The sequence below is a fragment of the Dicentrarchus labrax genome, unplaced genomic scaffold (assembly GCF_905237075.1).
Source record: "Dicentrarchus labrax unplaced genomic scaffold, dlabrax2021, whole genome shotgun sequence".
In the NCBI taxonomy this organism is placed as follows: Eukaryota; Metazoa; Chordata; class Actinopteri; family Moronidae; genus Dicentrarchus; species Dicentrarchus labrax.
In genome coordinates this window covers 22,853,504-22,873,462 of record NW_026136711.1, presented here as the reverse complement: position 1 = coordinate 22,873,462, position 19,959 = coordinate 22,853,504, and the positions used below count along the sequence as shown (strand labels likewise).

At 40.3% G+C, this 19,959-nt stretch overlaps 1 protein-coding gene across 8 annotated transcripts in view; it reads left to right on the top strand.

Annotated features, from left to right (window-relative positions):
• Positions 1-19,959, top strand: part of kaznb (kazrin, periplakin interacting protein b) — a 106,935-nt gene that overhangs the window by 46,875 nt on the left and 40,101 nt on the right. Inside the window, exons 1-2 of one of the 8 annotated variants that reach the window (XM_051413905.1) lie at positions 13,554-13,595; positions 13,707-13,866. The exons of 6 other annotated variants lie outside the window; for them this stretch is intronic. In XM_051413905.1, the coding sequence (XP_051269865.1) occupies positions 13,569-13,595; positions 13,707-13,866 (187 nt within the window). In that variant the 5' untranslated portion in view covers positions 13,554-13,568. Of the gene's footprint in view, positions 1-13,553; positions 13,596-13,706; positions 13,867-19,959 lie in introns of those variants that run through there. One more of the 8 variants, XM_051413906.1, reaches the window with a different exon arrangement.

Sequence of the window (19,959 nt, the reverse complement as noted above, 5' to 3'; positions counted from 1 at the left end):
GTATGCATGAATTCACAGATTTTCACTTGATCCACAGCATCACGGTTGGTGACAGTCAAGGTAAAATAAGGGGCTCAAGGTTAGAACTGTGGCTTTATAAAGTGAGAGGAGTTATTTTGTCATTAGACATTCAGGATTATGAAAGTAAGAGTTATATCTGGCGTAGACCATGTTTGGTTCAGTTGGACCACTTCCAGGACTTGGATGGGTATTAAATTCTCCAGGCTGAACAACAGATGAGTAACTGTGTTTTAAAATGTCTGGTTCATTCATAGAAAGCTAAAGGTGCAAGACATAAAACCTAGTTAACAGGTCAACTACAACTCCCAACGAGAATTTTGTGAGAAAATTCTGTTATTAGTGGTGTCAGAAGAGCGAGTGGAAGCTAATGGTTATGCTTTGTAGAAACAAGAACTACTTTATTCATCCCCTTGGGGAAATTGAATCATTCACTTATGGATTAGGGGTCAATTTTAGATTAATTTGTTTCCCAATTGCACTGACAAAATGAACTAATGGCTAAACTAAATGTCTTCTTCCCCATAGTGACAGTAGCAGAGACTCAGTTTGATTCTGGTTTTCACAACCACCCACCATACCGCAGAAAAAAAATCATGATTTCTGATAAACAAATTTAAACAATTAACACTGACGACCATTATGGTATTGTCAGATTGTTTAGAAGACTCATATTAAAAGCTTGTTATTAATGCTCAAGACTGAGGGCACCTTGGATTTTTCTTATTTTTAATGGTCCTTCACTCCAAAAGAGCATTGCTTAGTGAATGTAACAAAAAACTTTACCTTTTGTTGACAAAATGAAGAAGTAAACATTGAAAATAGATTTGTGCAAAATGTTTCCAGAACCAGCAGCTCCAACTTTTCAACCCCATAATAGGTGCTTTTGAGACATGGCAGTTGCCTATAATGTATTCATGGATAGAGGAAGATAACACAGCTGAAATATTTAAAGACATGCTCCAAACTGTAAAGCGTGCTGTAAAACACTGTTGATTAAGTATTCTTCTATAAGACCCAGTGATTATCTTTTCTCAGAGGGGAAGCTGCACTGGCTCTAATGCTCTCTGCTGCAGAGTAATTGTGGGGAAGAATCCTCTCCCCATCTGGCCTGAGTTTGTCAGAGGCCCCGGGTCTCTCATTACTTCATCGTGCACATGGGCTGGGAACAGAGCGCCAAACTACAGGGGCAAAATCCCACCCACTCCAGTTCTTTCTCTTTCTCTCTCTCTCTGTAACGCTCTCCAGGGACCACCCGCCTTCCTGTTCGCTGTCCACATGCAGAGAAAGTATGCAATGCGCTCTAACCTTCCCCCTGTATCCATCACCACTCGAATACCCCCCCTCCCACCCTCATATTCCCTGCCTGGCCTCCCTCTGCCACGCCCTGTCTGTGGTCAATGCAGCGTGAGAGGAACTGTGTCCAAACAATAGCCAGAGAGAGGCAGCCCCTCACTCCCCTAGAATTTCTCCCTCTCTCTTCCTCTTCCTCACTAGACTTCCTCCAGTAAAAGAACTAATCATGGCATAGCAAAGACTCCTGGGGTTCCAAAACCAGATGAAAACGGCAACGGGGGGTTGGGAGGATTTCCTCTACAATTGGAGAAGATGCAGACTACAATGTTGTTTCTAAAGACAGAGGCAGTGATCTAACAGTTCCTCATTATGCTCTTAAATGATGGTAAACTCACGTCCTACAGTGCTCACAAATTAGTCATGTATTGCATTTTTATTGCTTTACTTTCTTGGAACCCTGCTGAGATTAAATGTATATTAATACAGAACATTTAACCATTATATTGAGTGTATAACTAGATTAATAAGTCAAATGAGGGCTGATATGTCAAGGTGTGCAAATTAAAACAAACTGCCACAACAAACAGAAAAATAAAACCGAAACCAACCAAAAGAGATGTGTCAGGCACATACAGTATACACAGCAAACACATACTTGGCTTGCAACCTTAAGTAATATGACCCTTATTTATTGCAGTGTTTGCAATTTACTTCATAGCTGTGGTCCTTTTTCAGTGTTTAATTTATTTTGTCTTCCGTGTTTTGTCAATTTTAGTTGAGTGTATCTGCACTTAATAGCTGAACAGAGCTTAAAAGTACTTACTGGCACATTGGCGGCCTTTGTTCTACAGTGGTTGGTAATGGCCTTAAATAAATAATGACTCTGTGGTTATTTGTTTTGCTTTGTAATGGAATGCAAGCTCCAGTAATGAACTGACGGAGCCGTGGAGGCTGTCAGTGTGAGCAGAAGCCCCGTGGACTTTGACTTGTGAGAGAGTTTCCACTCCTGAATTTGGCTTCATAGAGTGTAGGGAGGACAGCTGGGCGGCACGTATCCACTTTCATGTCCATACAGGGGCAGAGGAAGCTGGCTTGTATTGTTTAAATCACTCTGAAATCTTTCCAAGTTTGTGGTTCACCAGGAGGGCATTGTGGCATGTTACTGATTTCATGTCGCAGCATTCGTTAAGGGTCAGAGTTGACAGATGACAGCTGACCCACTGTGTGTCTTAGGTCTATTAGCAGAGGTGACAGAAGTGTTGCCCTGGACTCCAGCTGGTGATGGCATTCCTTCAGTTTGGGTGGCAGATGGCTGCAGTGCCATCACCATGCGCCTCCTGATGTAAACTGCCACCTAAGAGAGAATGAGCCTGCAAAAAGGCAGGCAGGGAGACAGGTATACTGGCAGACAGGCAGTGGAGCAGAACCAGGGAAGGGAACTGCAAGAAAGATGCCAACTCTAAGACAGGATACATCTCAAACAGACATTCCTCTGCACTTAAATTTTCCAGGCAAGCTTTATCTGAATGAAACTTCACAGAACAAGTCAGTGAAAGCCAATTCAAGGAGAACTGAGGAGTACTTTAACCATGACACTAAGCGTTGAATTGCTTTCCGGTATGACACTCTGCCTCTGAGATGATATTATTCCTATCAGTAAGACTCGTGTGTCTCCGTATGGTAATTAGATTCACGAAAGCCAAAGTGCTCGTTTAACTATTTCTCTCCCACCGGCTCACAACTGACTTTGTTTCCCAGATGATTTTTTATGAAAACTGCATTTTAAATAGGGATTTCCTGTGTCTAGGTCATAGCTCGGGTTAAGAGCACATTATGAGACTGGCTTTTATTGGCTGGGGAGTAGAGAGAGGAATTGACTAATGAGAATAGTCCTCACCATTATTGCTCCCTCTTATAGTCATTTTCTCCCCCGTTTCCTTCATATGGGCCCCTCATCATAACTTTGCATGCAGCAAAGTACTCTATTGTTTTTTCCATCAGAAAAGTAAATGGACTGTAAGGAATAAAAACTCTGCATTTCTTCTGTGGGTATCTTGTATTTATCACCACCACATGTCAGAGCAGAGAATTCATGTTATGGATTGGATGAAGTATTGCTTCCTGGTTGTGTTTTATGGACCTACTGGATGTTTAATCTGCATCACTTGCATCTGGAGAGGATCAGAGTGTAGGTTCAGGATTTGGAAACTTGCAACAAGCAGCTCTCTTAAGAGGATTTCCTAGACTCTGGCTAAGGTAGTAAAAGACACCGTGAGCTGGGATGGAGTCATGTTGTGGTCTGATCGTAGTATAGTGTGACTGACTGAAGCCTAAAACAGCAGACCCTCATGTGATGGAGGATACATGTCTCCATTATTGACACACATTGGATTCATGAGTGAAACATATTCACTGTATGTCTGCGCTGAGACAAAAAATGAGCTCTGACAGAGTGTTTAGTATAATTCTCCCAAGTGTGGTGTTTCAAGGCCACTGCCTGGGTGTTGTGGTGCCTGCTTCGCAACAGGAGGCGCAGATAATGATCAGACTTTAAGAACTCGGCTCCCCCGTCTCCCCTATGCCTCCACTCTACACATCTAACCCTTCATTTTCACCTTAAATCATCCAAATCCCTGTTGAGTCCAAACTTCAAACAATTGCAACTCTCAGAAAAGAGAGGAAGAGACAGACAGCGAGGGCGAGGACGCCTGGTTGCCTTCTCAACAGTCTCAGCTCATCCTATTAAAATGCCTCATTGCTTTAGCAGCGGAGACTTTTTATTGCTGCTGGTACATATTGTTGCCTTGGCTGCAGTTTAAATCCATTCCCAGAAGAGAATGGACTAGGCATGGAGGAAAATGAGTTTTGAGGAAGTGCAGAACACCCCCCTGTATCCAGAGGACGCAAAGCATGACATTCCAGCAGAGCGGAGGATAAGCAGAACACTTTTCCTCTTCCATGAATCATCGGACTCACGTAGGCCTCTTACAAGATTGATGGGCTGAAGAAATCCTGAACTTAGGGACAATACTGTGCACCTTTGAACACCCACACAATCCATACATGACGAATACTATACTGGCGGACCTAAGCTCAAACTTTCACATAAGTCCTCTGCAGACAGCTATTTATAATTGAAACCAAACATACATATACAGTCTTCAGTATCTTTCATGTCAGGATGTTATCTTATCTGCCCAATAATTTGTTCAGCAGCCTTCTGGTATTCACGCAAAGTCCTGTCAGAATTAAAGCTTAAATGTTTCACTGATTTGTACCAGAAAACAATGATTCCTTTACAGTTTTTTAAACAAAAATACCAGAAATTCACATTTTATATCTTGTCTAAATGTAAACATTTTCTGGTCCTCGCTGATTGCTTTTGGTTTGGACTGTTGGTTTGACAAAACAAGCTAATTAAAAATGTCAACTTGGGTATTTGTAACAGTTTTCTGACATTTTAGAATGCAAACAAGTAATTAATCAAGAAAATAATTGGCATATTAATTGGTAATGAAAATTATTGCTAAATGCAGCATGAGTTGACTGACATAAAATATATATTTACAACTATATTAAATAATGAAACACATGGTTCTTTAACAAAAATGCATAACATTTGCTAGTTATCAGCCTTTTAAATGTGAGAATTGGCAGCTTTTTGCTGTTTTATATCCTTGTAAATTTAATTGGTCAAGCAATTTGAAGATGTCATTTGGGGTGGTATGAAATTATGATTTCCTTAGTTTAAGACATGTTGTTCAGTAAACAGACAAGATTACACAATAATTGATATAGGCATTTGTTATTACCTTAGCTAGAATATATGTCTGCTTGTAGTAGTCATGGTTGACTCTCCATCTCCGCACTGCTTCTCCCAAACAACAACAGATGGCTCTTACTGCGACACACCTTGCTGTTTACTTTCTAGTGGCATTCCACTGAGCACCGCTGCTCAGGTTATTTCCAATTACTCTAAAATGAATCAATTCAGTGTTTCATCATTAGGGAGAACGTGGATTGGATTGGATTGAAATGAGATTACATACTTCTGACAAAGCATGCCATTAAGTTGGGATGCAGGATGTGACTAAACTTTATCTGCTTCTGTCTGTCTGGATTGAAGCTACTTGTTGTGAACGTGATTAAACCTGTGTTTTTATGAACATATTTATCTTATAGCTTATGTGATATGTTTGATCAGGTTCTCTTTTAGGTAAAAAACCCTTAACCAGTTATTCAAAACCTGCATTACATTTTAATGTTTCTGTTGACACATCATCATCATCATCTCTACAGGCCCTCTGAAATGTTGACATGAAGCATGTAAGTGGGCTCCATCCCTGAATTATTTTTGGTCTGCAGCCTGAAGGCATTAGTGTTGAAAGCATGCCTCTCTGTTTTCTCCTGCTGAGGAGGTTCTACACAAATATTTATCAGGTCGCCAATTACTGTACCCTGTGTGCTCAGGCATGTACAAACACAAACACACTGTGGCTCTGTTGTGAAGGCTGTGTATATGCATTCCTGTAAATCTGTTTATTATTTGCAATAAGTGTCTGGCCACATTTTTACCTCAAAACCATATGTGCCCTACCAATATTCCAGGAGACAGGACAGTGTTTCCCAAAGCTTATGTGTATTGTTAGAAGCATGTTTGTGCATTCCTGTTGTAGTGGAGGCAATTCAAACATGAATCCTTATCAGCAGGACTCTTCAAGTTGCTCACAGCTATCAGGCAATCAGATCAATGACCAGAGAGATTGCTTTCTTTTTCTAAAAAGCGTCTATTTTCAACTTCAATTTTCCACATAAACGGATCTAATTACCTACCACATGTTAATCTCACAATATGCACGGATTAATTTCTGTCATTGTGCCTTTTAAAAATAAGGAAACATCTGCATCCTCAATAAATACAAACACACCAAAAATAAACCAGCTAATCTATTTAAGCTGATGGAACTATAATTCCAAATTGACTATACAACCATGCATAGGCTTCTCAATGAAATTTTCATGGGTCATTTGATTCAGAATTATGCAAACTGCAATGCAAATAAGAATTAAACCAATCAGCAGTTTATATTCTATTCAGCATTTCTTTCTAGCTTTACAGTATCTGGTTCCCATTATGACTAATAGGGTAAACCGAGAAAATAAAAACCTGCGTTTATATTCCCAGTAGGCTACTGCTGAGTTAGAGGCATCATTTGTATCCACATTATTTCAGTTTTCAGGCATAGCAATAAGAAAAACTAATCTGCATGGCTCTACGCTGCAGCGATTCACTTTATTGATTGAATGGTATAACATTTTCTCATCTAATGGGTCACACTCAATATTTGAGTTTTTTTATGTTTGGGTTAAAAAGTTCTATTCTGCTTTCTTTATTTTTCAAAAATGCATGTTCATCAGAGAAACAAGAGTATGTATTTGGTGCATCTGCAGTGAGGATCGACTACAAATAGCTCTTTGTGTGACACATCGTTGTATTGTATGTTTTGACCAAGACAGTTTAGTCACAATGCTGGTAGGCCTTGTACGGTACTCTGATTACTATCCTGCCATAGCACCTCCATAGCACCCTTAAGAAATACGTGTGGTGAATACTATAATGTGAATACTATAATTTATAATTTGGAAAATTAATAAATACATTAATAAAACAAACTTTTTTTTTTAGATTTAAAAAAAAACTGTTGACCTGATTCGGTCAATGGGTGTAGCATGCATTTAATGTTTGACCTTACATCGTATTCCTGTTAGCCAGACTGCATGCATTTGGTTGTTGACGCACAAAATCCGACTCCTTATAGTTATCTCTCTGCATTGCTTATTCATATAATATTAAAGGCATACTATGCAGTTTTCCGGTTTTGTCAAACAGCTACCCCTAGAGTCGCTGCGGAGTACTTGTATTTAACGTTAACTGTTGTAAATACCACTCACCAGAGCCGTCTCTATATACGGCTCTGCGTCTCTGCACTCACGGCCTGATCCCCTCCCCCATGTTCAGTAGGATGGAAGCGTCGGACATCGAACAGGCAAAGATAGACTCCGAAGATGTCTACTGACCAGGTAACGTCTGAGTGAATGCCTGCTAGTGTCTTCCATTGAGGCTGCTTCTTATGTCGCTGATGTATGTGACGTCGCGCCGTAAAGCAATTTGTTATTCTCGCGAGATTTGGCGGGACGCCACCTTTCAGAGTTGCATTGCTGGTTCTGCCAGCGGCGTCCCTCTCCTGCTTTGCTATCGGGATGATTCGCTATACTACGAGTTCGTTTACCATCGAAATGACTTCGAAGCTGTTATATTAAGGTTAAAATCTTGCACAGTATGCCTTTAAGTCTATGGAATTGAGTACAGTTGATTCATTACTTGAGGTCTGTAACTGGTGGCGTGAGTTTGTGACCTCAGAATCTGATGCTGAATTGTGCTCTTTCTGCTTGTGCAAGCGTTGGCTGTGGCATGATTTTGTGAACTTTTATTCAGAGGTGTAGGTATTTACATAGGCAGACTTGTGAACCTTACATCTATCCCTTGATCTGAATATCTTGCCTTGTATTGAACTCTGATGACATTGTAACTGCTGTGGTCTAGCTGATCTAACTCCTGTCAGGAAAAAAACACAATAACACTCAATTATACACTAAATGGTCATTTCCGAGGCTCTTGTTTTTGTATTGAGTTATGAGGTGTTTAATATAATATGTAGTCTACCCTTGTTGATATAAATGAGCTGGACAAAATATTAGAAACACCAACCAATAGGCCCACAGCTCATTCATCATTTTGCCTCGTTGCCAGGGCCCGTTAGCAGGTTAATCCGGCCCTGTATCTATTTCTTTCAAACTCACTCCCCCGGTTTGTAACACCTTCCATAAAAAAACATTTGTAGTCTCCAAACTCAAGCCGAGATAACCCTAGTGATGTCACTGAGATTGGACCTAACTAAGCCTCCAGAGCAAAAAGAGAACATTGTGCAACTGTGTTCACAGGCTGTGTAGTACTCCTTGTGGCTACTTTGACATGTGAAATTGGTGGATTGCCCCTTTAACTGCTATCATCCTTGTACTTTTCCCTCCTCAGTTGTCTGGTATTATTACTGCAGTCGCTCTCATACTTAAGATGACAGCTCAGACGACTGGACGTAAGTGATGGAATCTTCCGTTCTGGACGCCAAACAATGAGTTCCATTCAACATGGCCGCCATTACTTGAAGTGGTGTGGTTTTTTTGGAGGGGGGTTTCAGATTCAGGGGTTTCCCACAGACTCCCCTAATTAACCACGGCAAGAGACTCAGCTACTCTCGCCGTCCAGGAATGTGCTCCCAAACCCCCAAGTATGCCTCTGTTCCATCCCTGTCGTAAAATCCCTCCTTATTTTCAATATACGCTAATGAGAGCTAAGCTAAAGCAGTTTATTTGATGGTATAACTCAGTTGGACCATCAAATGTGTCTGCTTTGGAGGGATATAAGCACCTGCCATACCTGTGTGTTTGACTGAGTCGAGTTTACCTATGGGTCTAGTCTAAGGGAGGTACTGGTGCTATGATACATTTTTTCATGGCTGTTGTGTGTCAGTTGAGACAGGCTCTATTACTTTCCCTTTATGAGGTTAATGTGTGCCACAGGGCTGCAGAACGTCCGCTGCTTTGTCAAAACTGGTCTGAATGAGAAGAGCTGGGTGTGTGTGTGTAATTTACTGTCCGCGGTGAGGTCCTAAAGCAAAAACTAGAAGAGGTGAGGAGAGGCAAGGGGATAAATATTAGAGGTTATGAGAAAGGAGGTTATGAGAGAAGAGAGGAAAGAAGAGGAGAGGAGGAGATTCAGACCTAGCTCCATTAATAGACCCTATGTGCTGCTGAATTGATTTTGAGGTCAGTCCATAAAGCACACTGCCTCAGCACTGTACTAACAGTGGCATCATTATGGTGTTATTAGCACGGAGGGGGAGGATCGGCAGAAAGGGGAGGCTGGCAGGGCTGTGGGAGTAATTTACAGGTGTGTTAAACACGACTGTTCTAGAAAGAGAGAAAAGAGCCATGGCGGTGATCAGACCACTTCTGTTACGCTGCTGTTAGCCAAATAGCTTCAGAGGGTACGTGAACAGTGTGAGTCTCTTTGCTGTCTCTCATATCTTAATTTTCTGCAGGCATATGTTCTCATAAAGATGTTTCAATCAGAGTATCCCACATGTAGAACTATACATGTAATTGACTTGAAAACCATAGTGAAAAACAGATGTGGAGTCGAGTCACAAATTCGATGACTCTAGACTCGACTTGACAAAAGTTGTGACTTCACTTCAGCCTTTTGACTTCCTGATACCTTCCCTCAAGCCCAAAGATTAAAAAGTATGTTGTTTGTGCCATGACTCAATTAATTTCCCTTAATTTCCTAAAACAACTAACTTTAATGCTATTCATTCCCAGAAAGTGGACACTTTATTCCACAGATACACTTTGTTTGAACTAATCTGACAGCATCCAATCACGTTGCAGGAGAGAACCATGAAGAACTAACATTACATTACTGAGCGAAATATTATGAAACATATTTAAAATAATCATAATAAGTAAAAAGTACAATATTTCACCCTAATATGTGGTGAAGTAGGAGCATAAGTAGCAGAAAATGGAAGTACAAGTACCTCAACAATGTACTTAAGTACAGTACTTACAGTCAGTAAATGTACCAACACTGTTCAACAGGTGTGAAAGATTCACACAGCTGTCTAAAGCACACCTGCCAGAGTGTAAATCCATCCTTATGAAGGAAACACAAACCTAAGAAAGAGGTGTTACTGTATCTGTCACTGGTTCACACTTCATGGTGAGCCAGTGATTATTTACAATATGACGTTAATAGTTGAGCTTAGATAAATTAAAAAAGAATAGGCCATGAAAACACAAAAGGTAAATCTCAACAGCTCTACCAGCAGGACCAATGGGGCCCTCTACAGGCTCTCTTCTTTGCTGAATGGACTCACTGGCTTCTCCATCTGGACTCAATTACAGATCCTGGTATTCACTGTTGAGTGTCAAGTGACCATTAATTCCTGTTAATCGATGCAACTTTTTCTTATTAGTCGTGTTTTGACCTTTCAACAAGTTAACAGAGGCCCAGTAGGGATTCAAATGGGTCCTGCTCACACTGTGCTGCCTTTATGAATAAATGAAAAGGTATGTGAGTACCTGGAGCAGGAGAGCTGTACAGTAATTATTAAAGCTGATTTCACTTCACAGACCTACAGCAGCATGTAGGTGATTATGAGACTTCTTCTGAATCGGAAATTATCACAAGGTGCTCTTGTGAAAGTGAAACAGTTTCTTCGTCGCACGCTCCAGTTCCCTTAGGATGTTGTAGTAGAATTATGTCTTTCTTTGCTTTTCCCAGCACCACTACAGTCATGGGGGGAATTCCAACCATCTCAGTGCTGAGTCAAAATGTGCTCCGAAAATTACAGCTAATTTCTGAGAGGTTTATGGGCACATCGTTTCTAGTGTGTTTTGCAACAGGGAATGTGGGAATTTGAAATGTTCCAGATATGTCATCCATCTCACACGGATAAACTGTTTGGACAGCTTAAGCAATATAAACACACTCTGCCTGTGACACGAGTTCAGCCCTTTGTACCCCAACATCTGAGTGTTTTGTTTTCTTGTTCTGTGTGCCAACAGCATGGGGAAATGTTGAGACCCAAGCCTCTTGTCACTGTCTGTGCATTTATAGATGTTTTGATGTCTCTGTGTTGTTTTCATTTGGCGCTGTAGGGCATTTCCATATTTCTAATTCTCATGGGTTCTTGAACACGCTCGACTTTAATTTCTCTTGTCTTGGTGCTTACTATAACTTAAACAGTAACATATGTCCAAACTGATTTATGATCATTCACAGGCACAGATGCTATTCTCCGTAGGCCTACTGATGAGAGAATATTTGTGGCTGTATTTCCTTCTGTAACGGAAAGAGAGAGAGAGAGAGAGAGAGAGAGGGGGGGAGAGGGACAAATACAGAGAGAAGAAGGCATAACTAAGAAAACTAGAAGGATGATATGAAAGGGTAAAACTCTGAGACTTTCAACAGACCAATGAGTTGCAATGTGAAGAGCAGCAGAGCACTGTGAGAGACAGGTAATGAGTGTGTGGTAATACACCTCCAGACCTTAATTGGTTTGAATGAGCAGGCTGGAGAGGCTCTTCCATCAGGCTGTGGATGAGCAGACTGTCAGGTGACAAGCCATGGAGAGAAGACTAATTGGTTCTCTCCTCCAGACATGGCTTCTGTCTTTCCTCGTGTAGCTGACAGAAACCGTTGTTATGTGGTTGTCTGAGTGGGTTACTACAAAACCTAAACCCTCTTTGTTTAGATCTTTATCTGCTTGTATAGAAATGTGCCATAAACCAGGCCTAACCAAGCTCTACGTAAGCTCAGATACAGATACAGATTTTTATATATAAAGGCTAGAAAAGGCTACATTTAGGTGGGCTCCATGCTGAAAATGTACAATTGACACATTGTTGAAATACTAAAAGAAGTTAAAGTTGAAGTGGCAATTGAAGCACAATTACTGAGAGAAAATGGAGGGGCTGAAAGATGTTGAAGTTTCAGGTGATGTGTAAGCACTGAATGAAGTCAAGGTGTCAATTTAAGTGTGAGTGCTGAGTGAAGCAGAAGCAACAAGTCCTCCAACACTGAACCTGAAAATACGCTGTTGGTCCATACCCTCAAGAACGACACATGGGAGCATATTTTGATCTGAAGTCACAGGACAACAACATCTTCCAAACTTTGCCCTCTGACACTACAGATCTTAATGGAAAAGTCTGTTTCATGATGTGACAGCATTATAGTTTAGGTTTGATTAAAACAACAACTCAGGTTTAGGGAAAGATCATGGTTTGGGTTCAAATTAACCTTTGACCCTTGTTAAGATCAGGGGACTGTCATAGTCATGGTTACCATAATACACTGGGTTAAGGTTAGGGAATAATCATGCTTAAAACCAAACAGTATTGCTTATCAGCTGGAAACGGGGAAACAAACAACAGTCTCTCTCCATTCATTGGTTGACCAATCCGTCTACCTCAACCTCCTCCCTACGTGGACTTCTTATATGTATGTCACTCTATAACAATGTCACCTGACTTCTTCCTTTGGTCCCGTCATAATTACTACAGCCATCAGAGGGTTTTGACACTTGAATATAAAGAAATGTCAGCCCACGTGCTGAAATAACTCCGGCTGTCATTCTTGGGAGGACATTCTCGAAGTCTTACTTGCAGCGAAAGTGCTGAAAGGAGCTGAAATGTCAGTCGGAGCGTAGATGATAAACCGGATTGGAAGTTTCAGGTGAAGTGGAGTGCCAGTCCAAGTGTATAAACGAAAAGAAGGTGTCAGTGGAAGTGTCAGCTGAAATGTAAGCTCTGAAAGCAGAGTTGGAGCAAATTGTGCATGAACAGTGGAAGTTGTGGAGGTACTTTTTTTATTTTTAGTTCAAAGGTAAAGGAACTGAAAGGACTTGAAATGTCAGATCAAAAGAAAGAGATGAATGCAGATAAAATGACAGTAAATGTGTAAGTGTTAAAAGCAGATCAGTTGTCATTTTAAAACAGATTTCAGGAAGTTAGAACACAAAAATCCAGAAGAATATTATAAAGACATAAATATATGAACATCTGTGTAATAATGCAATGTGTGGCTGTATTGTAAACACACAAACAGTATCTCTAACAGTGTTTACAGTGTTTTAGTACACATTATGTTGACTTATCTGATTTCGGCACTTGCACAATGCTGGTTAAGTACTCTCATGGGAGGCCGGGTATTGACGTCATTTGATTTGTCCTACAGGGGTGTGAGATACTGAAGTGGCTGTTAACACGCAGACTGTGACTACAAGAGTGTTTCATTTTCATGTTCAAATGTGTTCTTGGTATTAGAGGAAGTGCAGACATTGTTGCTGCTGTACTGTCTGTTCCAAGTGGAGTGGATGCAATCCTTTAATACTGCTGATATCAAAGGATTACACCAAGATTGTCTTGGGCCTTACATATGTCTCTGTGTCACTATCAAGTATTAGCTTTCTAATACAGTCTACTTCAACTGTCTGATTACACAGCTGGAGGATGAAGGAAGGTCCTGGCTTAAGAATGACTGCCAGCATATATCAGTGTCTTTGGCCTGTACAGAAAATGTACCTTCTACCACACTGGGATTGCTGGTGGAGTGGGATCAGGGGGTGGGCATGTGGACCATCACGGGGCAGCACAGGGTAAGCTTTACCATAGCTGATAAGGATCATAGGTGGGGGATGGAAATAATGGGAGGGCGTGGACTGATCCCCATGTTAATCTGTGTCCCGTCCCTCATCTGGGATCCTCAGAACAGTAAGCTGATGCTGCAGCAACATCAGGAAGGTACGGAAAGGGAGAATTGCACAAGAGGAAGGACCGATATGGATTTGTCCTTCATGTTGAGGGCTGAGAAGATGTTGCGGCCCAGCTGTATACCGTGGGAACTGCATGGACCTGAGATGAATGAAGGTACAGTGGAAATATATTACTTTTCCTTCCAGGGTCAGAAATGCAGCGATGCTCAACATGCGCCAGCTGCTATCCACCTCTGACCTTCATGAGTGTCATGCAGCTACAGTGCAGTAACTTTTGATTTATGGGGTTGTGTTTCTACAGCCTTGTAATGAGATATGCAGGGATATGCACGTACCATGCTATCATTTAACCTTGTGATCAGCAATATGTGGACATCTGATATCGAAGGCCTTCTAAAGGGACAATGCCTGTGTGTGTATGTGTGTGTCTGTGCATGGGCGAATGCACATGATTGGATGATACATTTCAAATTAATTAGGTTTGTGTCACAGGGGGCACAGGCACATCATGAAACAGGAAGTGGATGAGTGTGAATCATTATGCGGCGCTGCTCAGTGTACTGATACAACAGCCTGACACAATAAATGAGGACTCTTCTGAGGCTTTGGCTCCTTTTTATTTCTGTGGATCCAACAGCTTCTTAATAATTCAATCCAGCAATTAGCTTAACTTACACTATCAGTTATTTTGATTCTGCCATCTCTGTTGCCCTGTTATAATGAGCTTGCTAAATCTGTTTAAATATTATTATTTTATGCATTTGGTGGCTTTGCCATTTCATGACATTCCTAAGCACTAAATTAGCCTGTTTAGCTTGAGTCCTGCTGATCCAACAGCAGCCAGCTGCTCTGACATTTCTAGGCCAGGACCAGGTATGGAGATAAAGGATGGTTAATTTAGGAAGGGCCAACCACCCACTGACTTTGTTATTTCAAAGCACTTAGGTGTTAGAGAGACTCGCTTGAGGAGCTTAAGCAGAAGCAGTTTTATCTTTTTTAAATTACTTTTTCCAATGATCTGTATATGTGGCTGCATGTGGTATTTATGATGTCCTTTTATCTAGTTGTTGTATTGTAAAGCAAGAGCAACGGTCTAGAGGACATCTTAGAGGCTTTATCAGTTCCACTGAAAGATGAAGTTACTTACAGAGATGAATACATTTTTCCTGACTTATATTGTTGTGCCTGATACCTGCCAGACACTTGTATGTAAGAGTATGGTATATGTAAAGCATAATGCCCGCTATCAGGAATGAATAAACGATGTTGAGGAGCCAGAACTGACCAATGTGCAGTAGAGGATACCTTACTGATTATCAGATCATTGTATAATCTGTTAACTGTATCATTATTATTTTTTTAAAGATATATTGAGGAGGGTAAACCACCTGGAACATGAAACATCTTGTCTAATGATCACTGTATATTGCTATTGTATATTAAGGCCTAAACATATACAGTTGTTTGGTCATTGTTTGAGGGAAGATGGCTAACCTTTGCTGTCAAACAAGGAAATAAACTCTGCAATACCATTATACTGTATTTTTTATAATAGTCTCTACAGTAACATAAGCTGTAATCTCTCGGCCAGCTTGTTATGAAACCATTCCTTGTAAGTGGGGAGCAAACATTTATATTTCACAACTCATGCAAAGGATATTGCAAAAATACAACAGTGGTTCATCATGCATTTAACATATTAGCACTATGTATCATATGAAAATATTTTGTTGCAAATGCTTGAAAATATATTCTGAACCACCAAATTATTATTCAAGGGCTGCACTTTCTCTGACGTTCTTAACATTTTCTTTAGAGAGAGGATTAAAGTTTAAGCCAAAGGTTGCCAGCACAACTGTTTCTTAGCAACCCTGGTAGGATGGAATGCCACACAGCAACAATGGATGTTGAGATCTCTCCAGTTGCTTGTTTTGAAGTTGCAAGCTGTTTTCAATCAATCAAAGAGAAGAAATTTCAGTATTTTGTTTTGTTCTAGGATACTGTTTACATTGTTTACAAGTGAGACCTGTTAGATGAGTGTCAGGAAAACAGCATCCAATCAAATTAAGTCAGACTTAAATTTGACGTCAAAGAGCTTCATCCATAATTTGGGGTTATACATAGTAGAGCTGAAACCACTGATCAATTGACAGAAAATAACAATTGTTTGGGGTTAGGGTTAGGCTTATTTCAGGTAACAAAAACACAACAATTTGTTTTTTCAGGTGATAATGACAATATCCTCCTAAATGTTACACACTGGACCTTTAAAAGACATTTGAAGATTGACTTGTGGTGTCAACTGGACATTTCATAGACTAAACAATTAATAATTTGATCAATAAAAGAATCAACAGATTAAATGACATTGAATAGAATTGTTAGTTGCAGTTCATACCACTGACCTTCTGTCAATATATGAGAACAACATTACTGTCTCCTGTCTAAAGGTCTTCCAAAAAAACATTTTATTTATCTTTAACTCTCCCAACGGGAGATAATTAAAGCCGTTGTGGAGACGGGCTTCTGCGTCTGGTTCCAACAGTAAATATACTGGAGTTTGCTTTCAGATGTGCTGCTCCATCCATCTGGAATAATTTTCAATTCATTATTGTCTCTGGCAGTTCAAGGGCTTTGATGACCTGAGGAGAAGGTTACTTTAGAAAATAACACATAAACTGGGGGTTTGTTTGGGCAGGTGTTTTCTTAAAGAGTTATTAATGTTCTGATCTTTAAGACAAACAATCTGTTGGGGAATACGGGTTTTGTTTTTGTTTTTTTCACAAACAATTTTACATCCTGGCACTGAAACATAGTTTAAATTCACTCTGTGGAGAGATTCAGTTGAGAGAAAATAGAATTTAATAGTTCAATGAATGTATATGTGAAGAAAAACATAATAAAGTTACACAGTTATGTATTTCTTGGTCTCATAACCTCCAGTATTTCTATTATCCTGGCTATGACCCAATTTGCAACAAATTTGCAGCTTTGATATTTTGTCTTCATGTAGTTTCAGTAAACTCATTGAGAACATTAACCTTTGCTGTAAATGTTTTGTTGATCATGGTTTTGGTCGTGTCTTTCAACACATCCTTGTGCTTTGCTTTGCTTTATTTTTCATTTTTTGCTTGCTCTTTGTGTGTGTGAATGTGGGTTTTTGTGATGGTTTTGTTTTCAGATTATAATTCTTGGCATACTTGTAAAAGACTGAAGGTTTCTTTCTCAGCGTAAATAAAGGCAGAGTTGAATTGAATCTGGGAATACTTGTGAAGCTAGTGGGTAAAATGTAATCATGACCAATAGGATTAATGGCCGAAAACTCCAAAATACAACCCACATTGTAACAAAACCTGAATTACCCTTAAACAGAAATACCTTTAGCATGTGGTGAGACACAGACCGCACTGACCCATAAAATTACATTTCATATTTTTCAGTGAGATATAAGTTACACATTTCCTTTAGGCAGTTCAGACACATTTTCCTGTCTGTGAATTCTAAAGTAATCTTCTGCTCCACACAAGAGTAAGCATACTTTCCCCCAGACAAATCTCACACAGTAACTTTCATGGTAAATTGATCTCCGGTGTTGAGATAGCAGCTTTCTTTGGCTCTTCAAAGTGAAGAAATAGTTATTGTACGATGTTGGCCAGATGCTCAAAAGTGTCTTGGGAGGTCTGCCTACAGAAATATGCTGCAAATAGGAAACAAAATGGTGCCTCAAGAATCTGAGCTGACTGTTTGTTAATTAACCAGACAACACTGTGGAGGAAGAGGGAACCGGTCTCCAGTCAATCCAGCTCTGTCCCCTGAGAGTACGCCGCCTCAGGGAGACACAAGAACAGAAAACTCTTGTTGTTTCAGTGTTTCTGATTTCACAACGACAACTCCGCCATGCTGATGCGCTGCGGTGGTCTGAGTGGGCAATTTCTGGTGTCATGATGATTTGTGGAAAATGGAAAAGAATGTTTATAGATCTATATTGGTCTGGTAGACTTTCTCATTTTCTTTCTGCTCTTACTGTTTGACTATGTTTAAGTGTTCCTGACTACACAGCCCTCTGTTACGAGCTGCCCTGCAGGGTGCCGGCATGCTTCTCAGAGCCTCTCTGCTCTTATTACTGCAGTTACTCTCCTGGGAAGAAGCCTTGGTGGATCGAACGAATGGTGATCAGTGACGCAGAACCAACTGGGGGGGAAGTGGTGGAGGGGTATTAAAGACGAAGTGAGAAACAATGGCAGACAGAGAGAGAGAGAGAGAGAGAGAGAGAGAGAGAGAGAGAGAGAGAGAGAGAGAGAGAGAGAGAGAGAGAATATCTATCACTGCAGGAGTTACAGTACAGGGACAAGAGAGGAATCTTAATAATCATGAGGAAAAAAATCCTAAGAGAGAGAGAACTAGATGAGTTGAGGGATTTAGGGGTTTTAAAACTTCGAGAAGAGGTTGATTGATGAAGGAGTATGCAGGAAGAGAGGCCAGTCAGGGAGAGGTGAGGCTGTTGGACTCTCTGCACAATTTCAATTGCGTTACAATTGCGTTGGCAGTGACATACAAAATACTCTGTGGATAAAGAGTGTACACACTGACATAAGGAGAAAAAGTGTGCCTTTGTCGCTCTCAGCAGGTTCAATTCCTACAACTAATGAGATAACATCAATCACTCAGTGGACCACTAAGCCGGTGGGCAATGGTCTGTACTTCTGATATACAGTCTTACGCTAAAGGTCAGCTTCCTGGACAGGTGCAGGAGCTTTTTTGGACTGTTGCCTACTCTCCCTGCTTCCTATCAGTAATTATCGTCACAGCCTGCAGCGGGAGTGCAGGGAAACAAACAGCGAGGGTGAAAAGAGTACTGTCTGTAAACTAGCATACTACTGTGAAACACCATAATGACTCTTACAATATTCTCCATATCTTATGAATGTTGAATAATGAAATAGTGTGGCGTTTTCATTCACCAAAAATTGATTTATCTAGTTTTGGAGCTGAAATCTTCAACACCAACTTGCATCAGACCGTTGTCCTGACAGCTGCCGGGGAAGTTGTGCTGTCTTCCATTGAGACATAGTTTCATCAGACGAGAATACTTTCAACTTGAACATAAAAGTTTCACATTAGACTATTTCAGTTTTTTCACATTTTCATCTCCCGTGAATGACCTACACTGGGTCTTTAAATTGCTTTCCTCCTCAAATTCCACAACTATTTGTGAAAGTTAGCTTCATTTTCCAGACTGGCCTTTTTTCCTAATGAGATTTCTGTTTCTACAGTGCTATTGGCTAAATTATATTAGCTAACATGAAACTGGTGTTCCCCTTTCTGGTAGATACCATTTGATCCCATTGATGATGTGGTAGATATTTTTTAACAAGACACACTTACTAAAGAATGTATAAGGAAGAAAGCAGGTAGTCTACCAACTACTATACAGAGACAAGGCTTCTAAAATAAATAATGGGACATGTATTCCTGCCGGTATTGTTACACTTACTTGTATCTAAACCACGGTTACATGGTGCTGGAATACAAACAATTACAGTAAATAACAGGATGACATTTAGACAACAGATTTAAAGGCCTTGCACACCCCCACAGGTGTTTTCACTTATTCTGGTTGATTAGACTTCTATTCAGGTTGAGCTATGTTGGGAATTACATGAAGGTGTAAGTTATCCGCCCTAAGAGGTGTACTAAAGCTAACAGTGTCAGGCAGATGTCAACCAAACAAACTATAGACACCCACGCAGTTTGTATCATGGGTGTACATAGTCCCAATATGAAGTCTCCTGTAAAAGAGTATTTTATTTTTGCATGAGAGTAATGGTTGTGCAATAACCAAGCATTACCATTCCACATTTTGTTCTGCAAATCAGTTGCAGGCAACATTATCAATAAGCTACTTCAGTTTTCTTTTTTTAAAGTTCTGATAATTGCATAAAAGCAGGACATCTGCCACATTACATTTTATCTAAAATGAACGGGGAGATCTTAGTAGAGAAAATGAGGACATTATTTATTTGAGCAAACTCTATGACCCTGAATGGAGGTCACCATTATAAATAACCAAATGTTAATACTGTAGCTGCAGGTATGGAAATCTCCAGTAATTGGTAGATGTGTGAAGTGCACTATGCGAAGAAGAGAGACCCAGTTTGTGGTGTGTGTATGACATGTGCACAAAGCACTGTGGTTAAGTTAAAACTTGTGCTGAGATGCTAATTAGCACTTCCACTGCTATCCCACT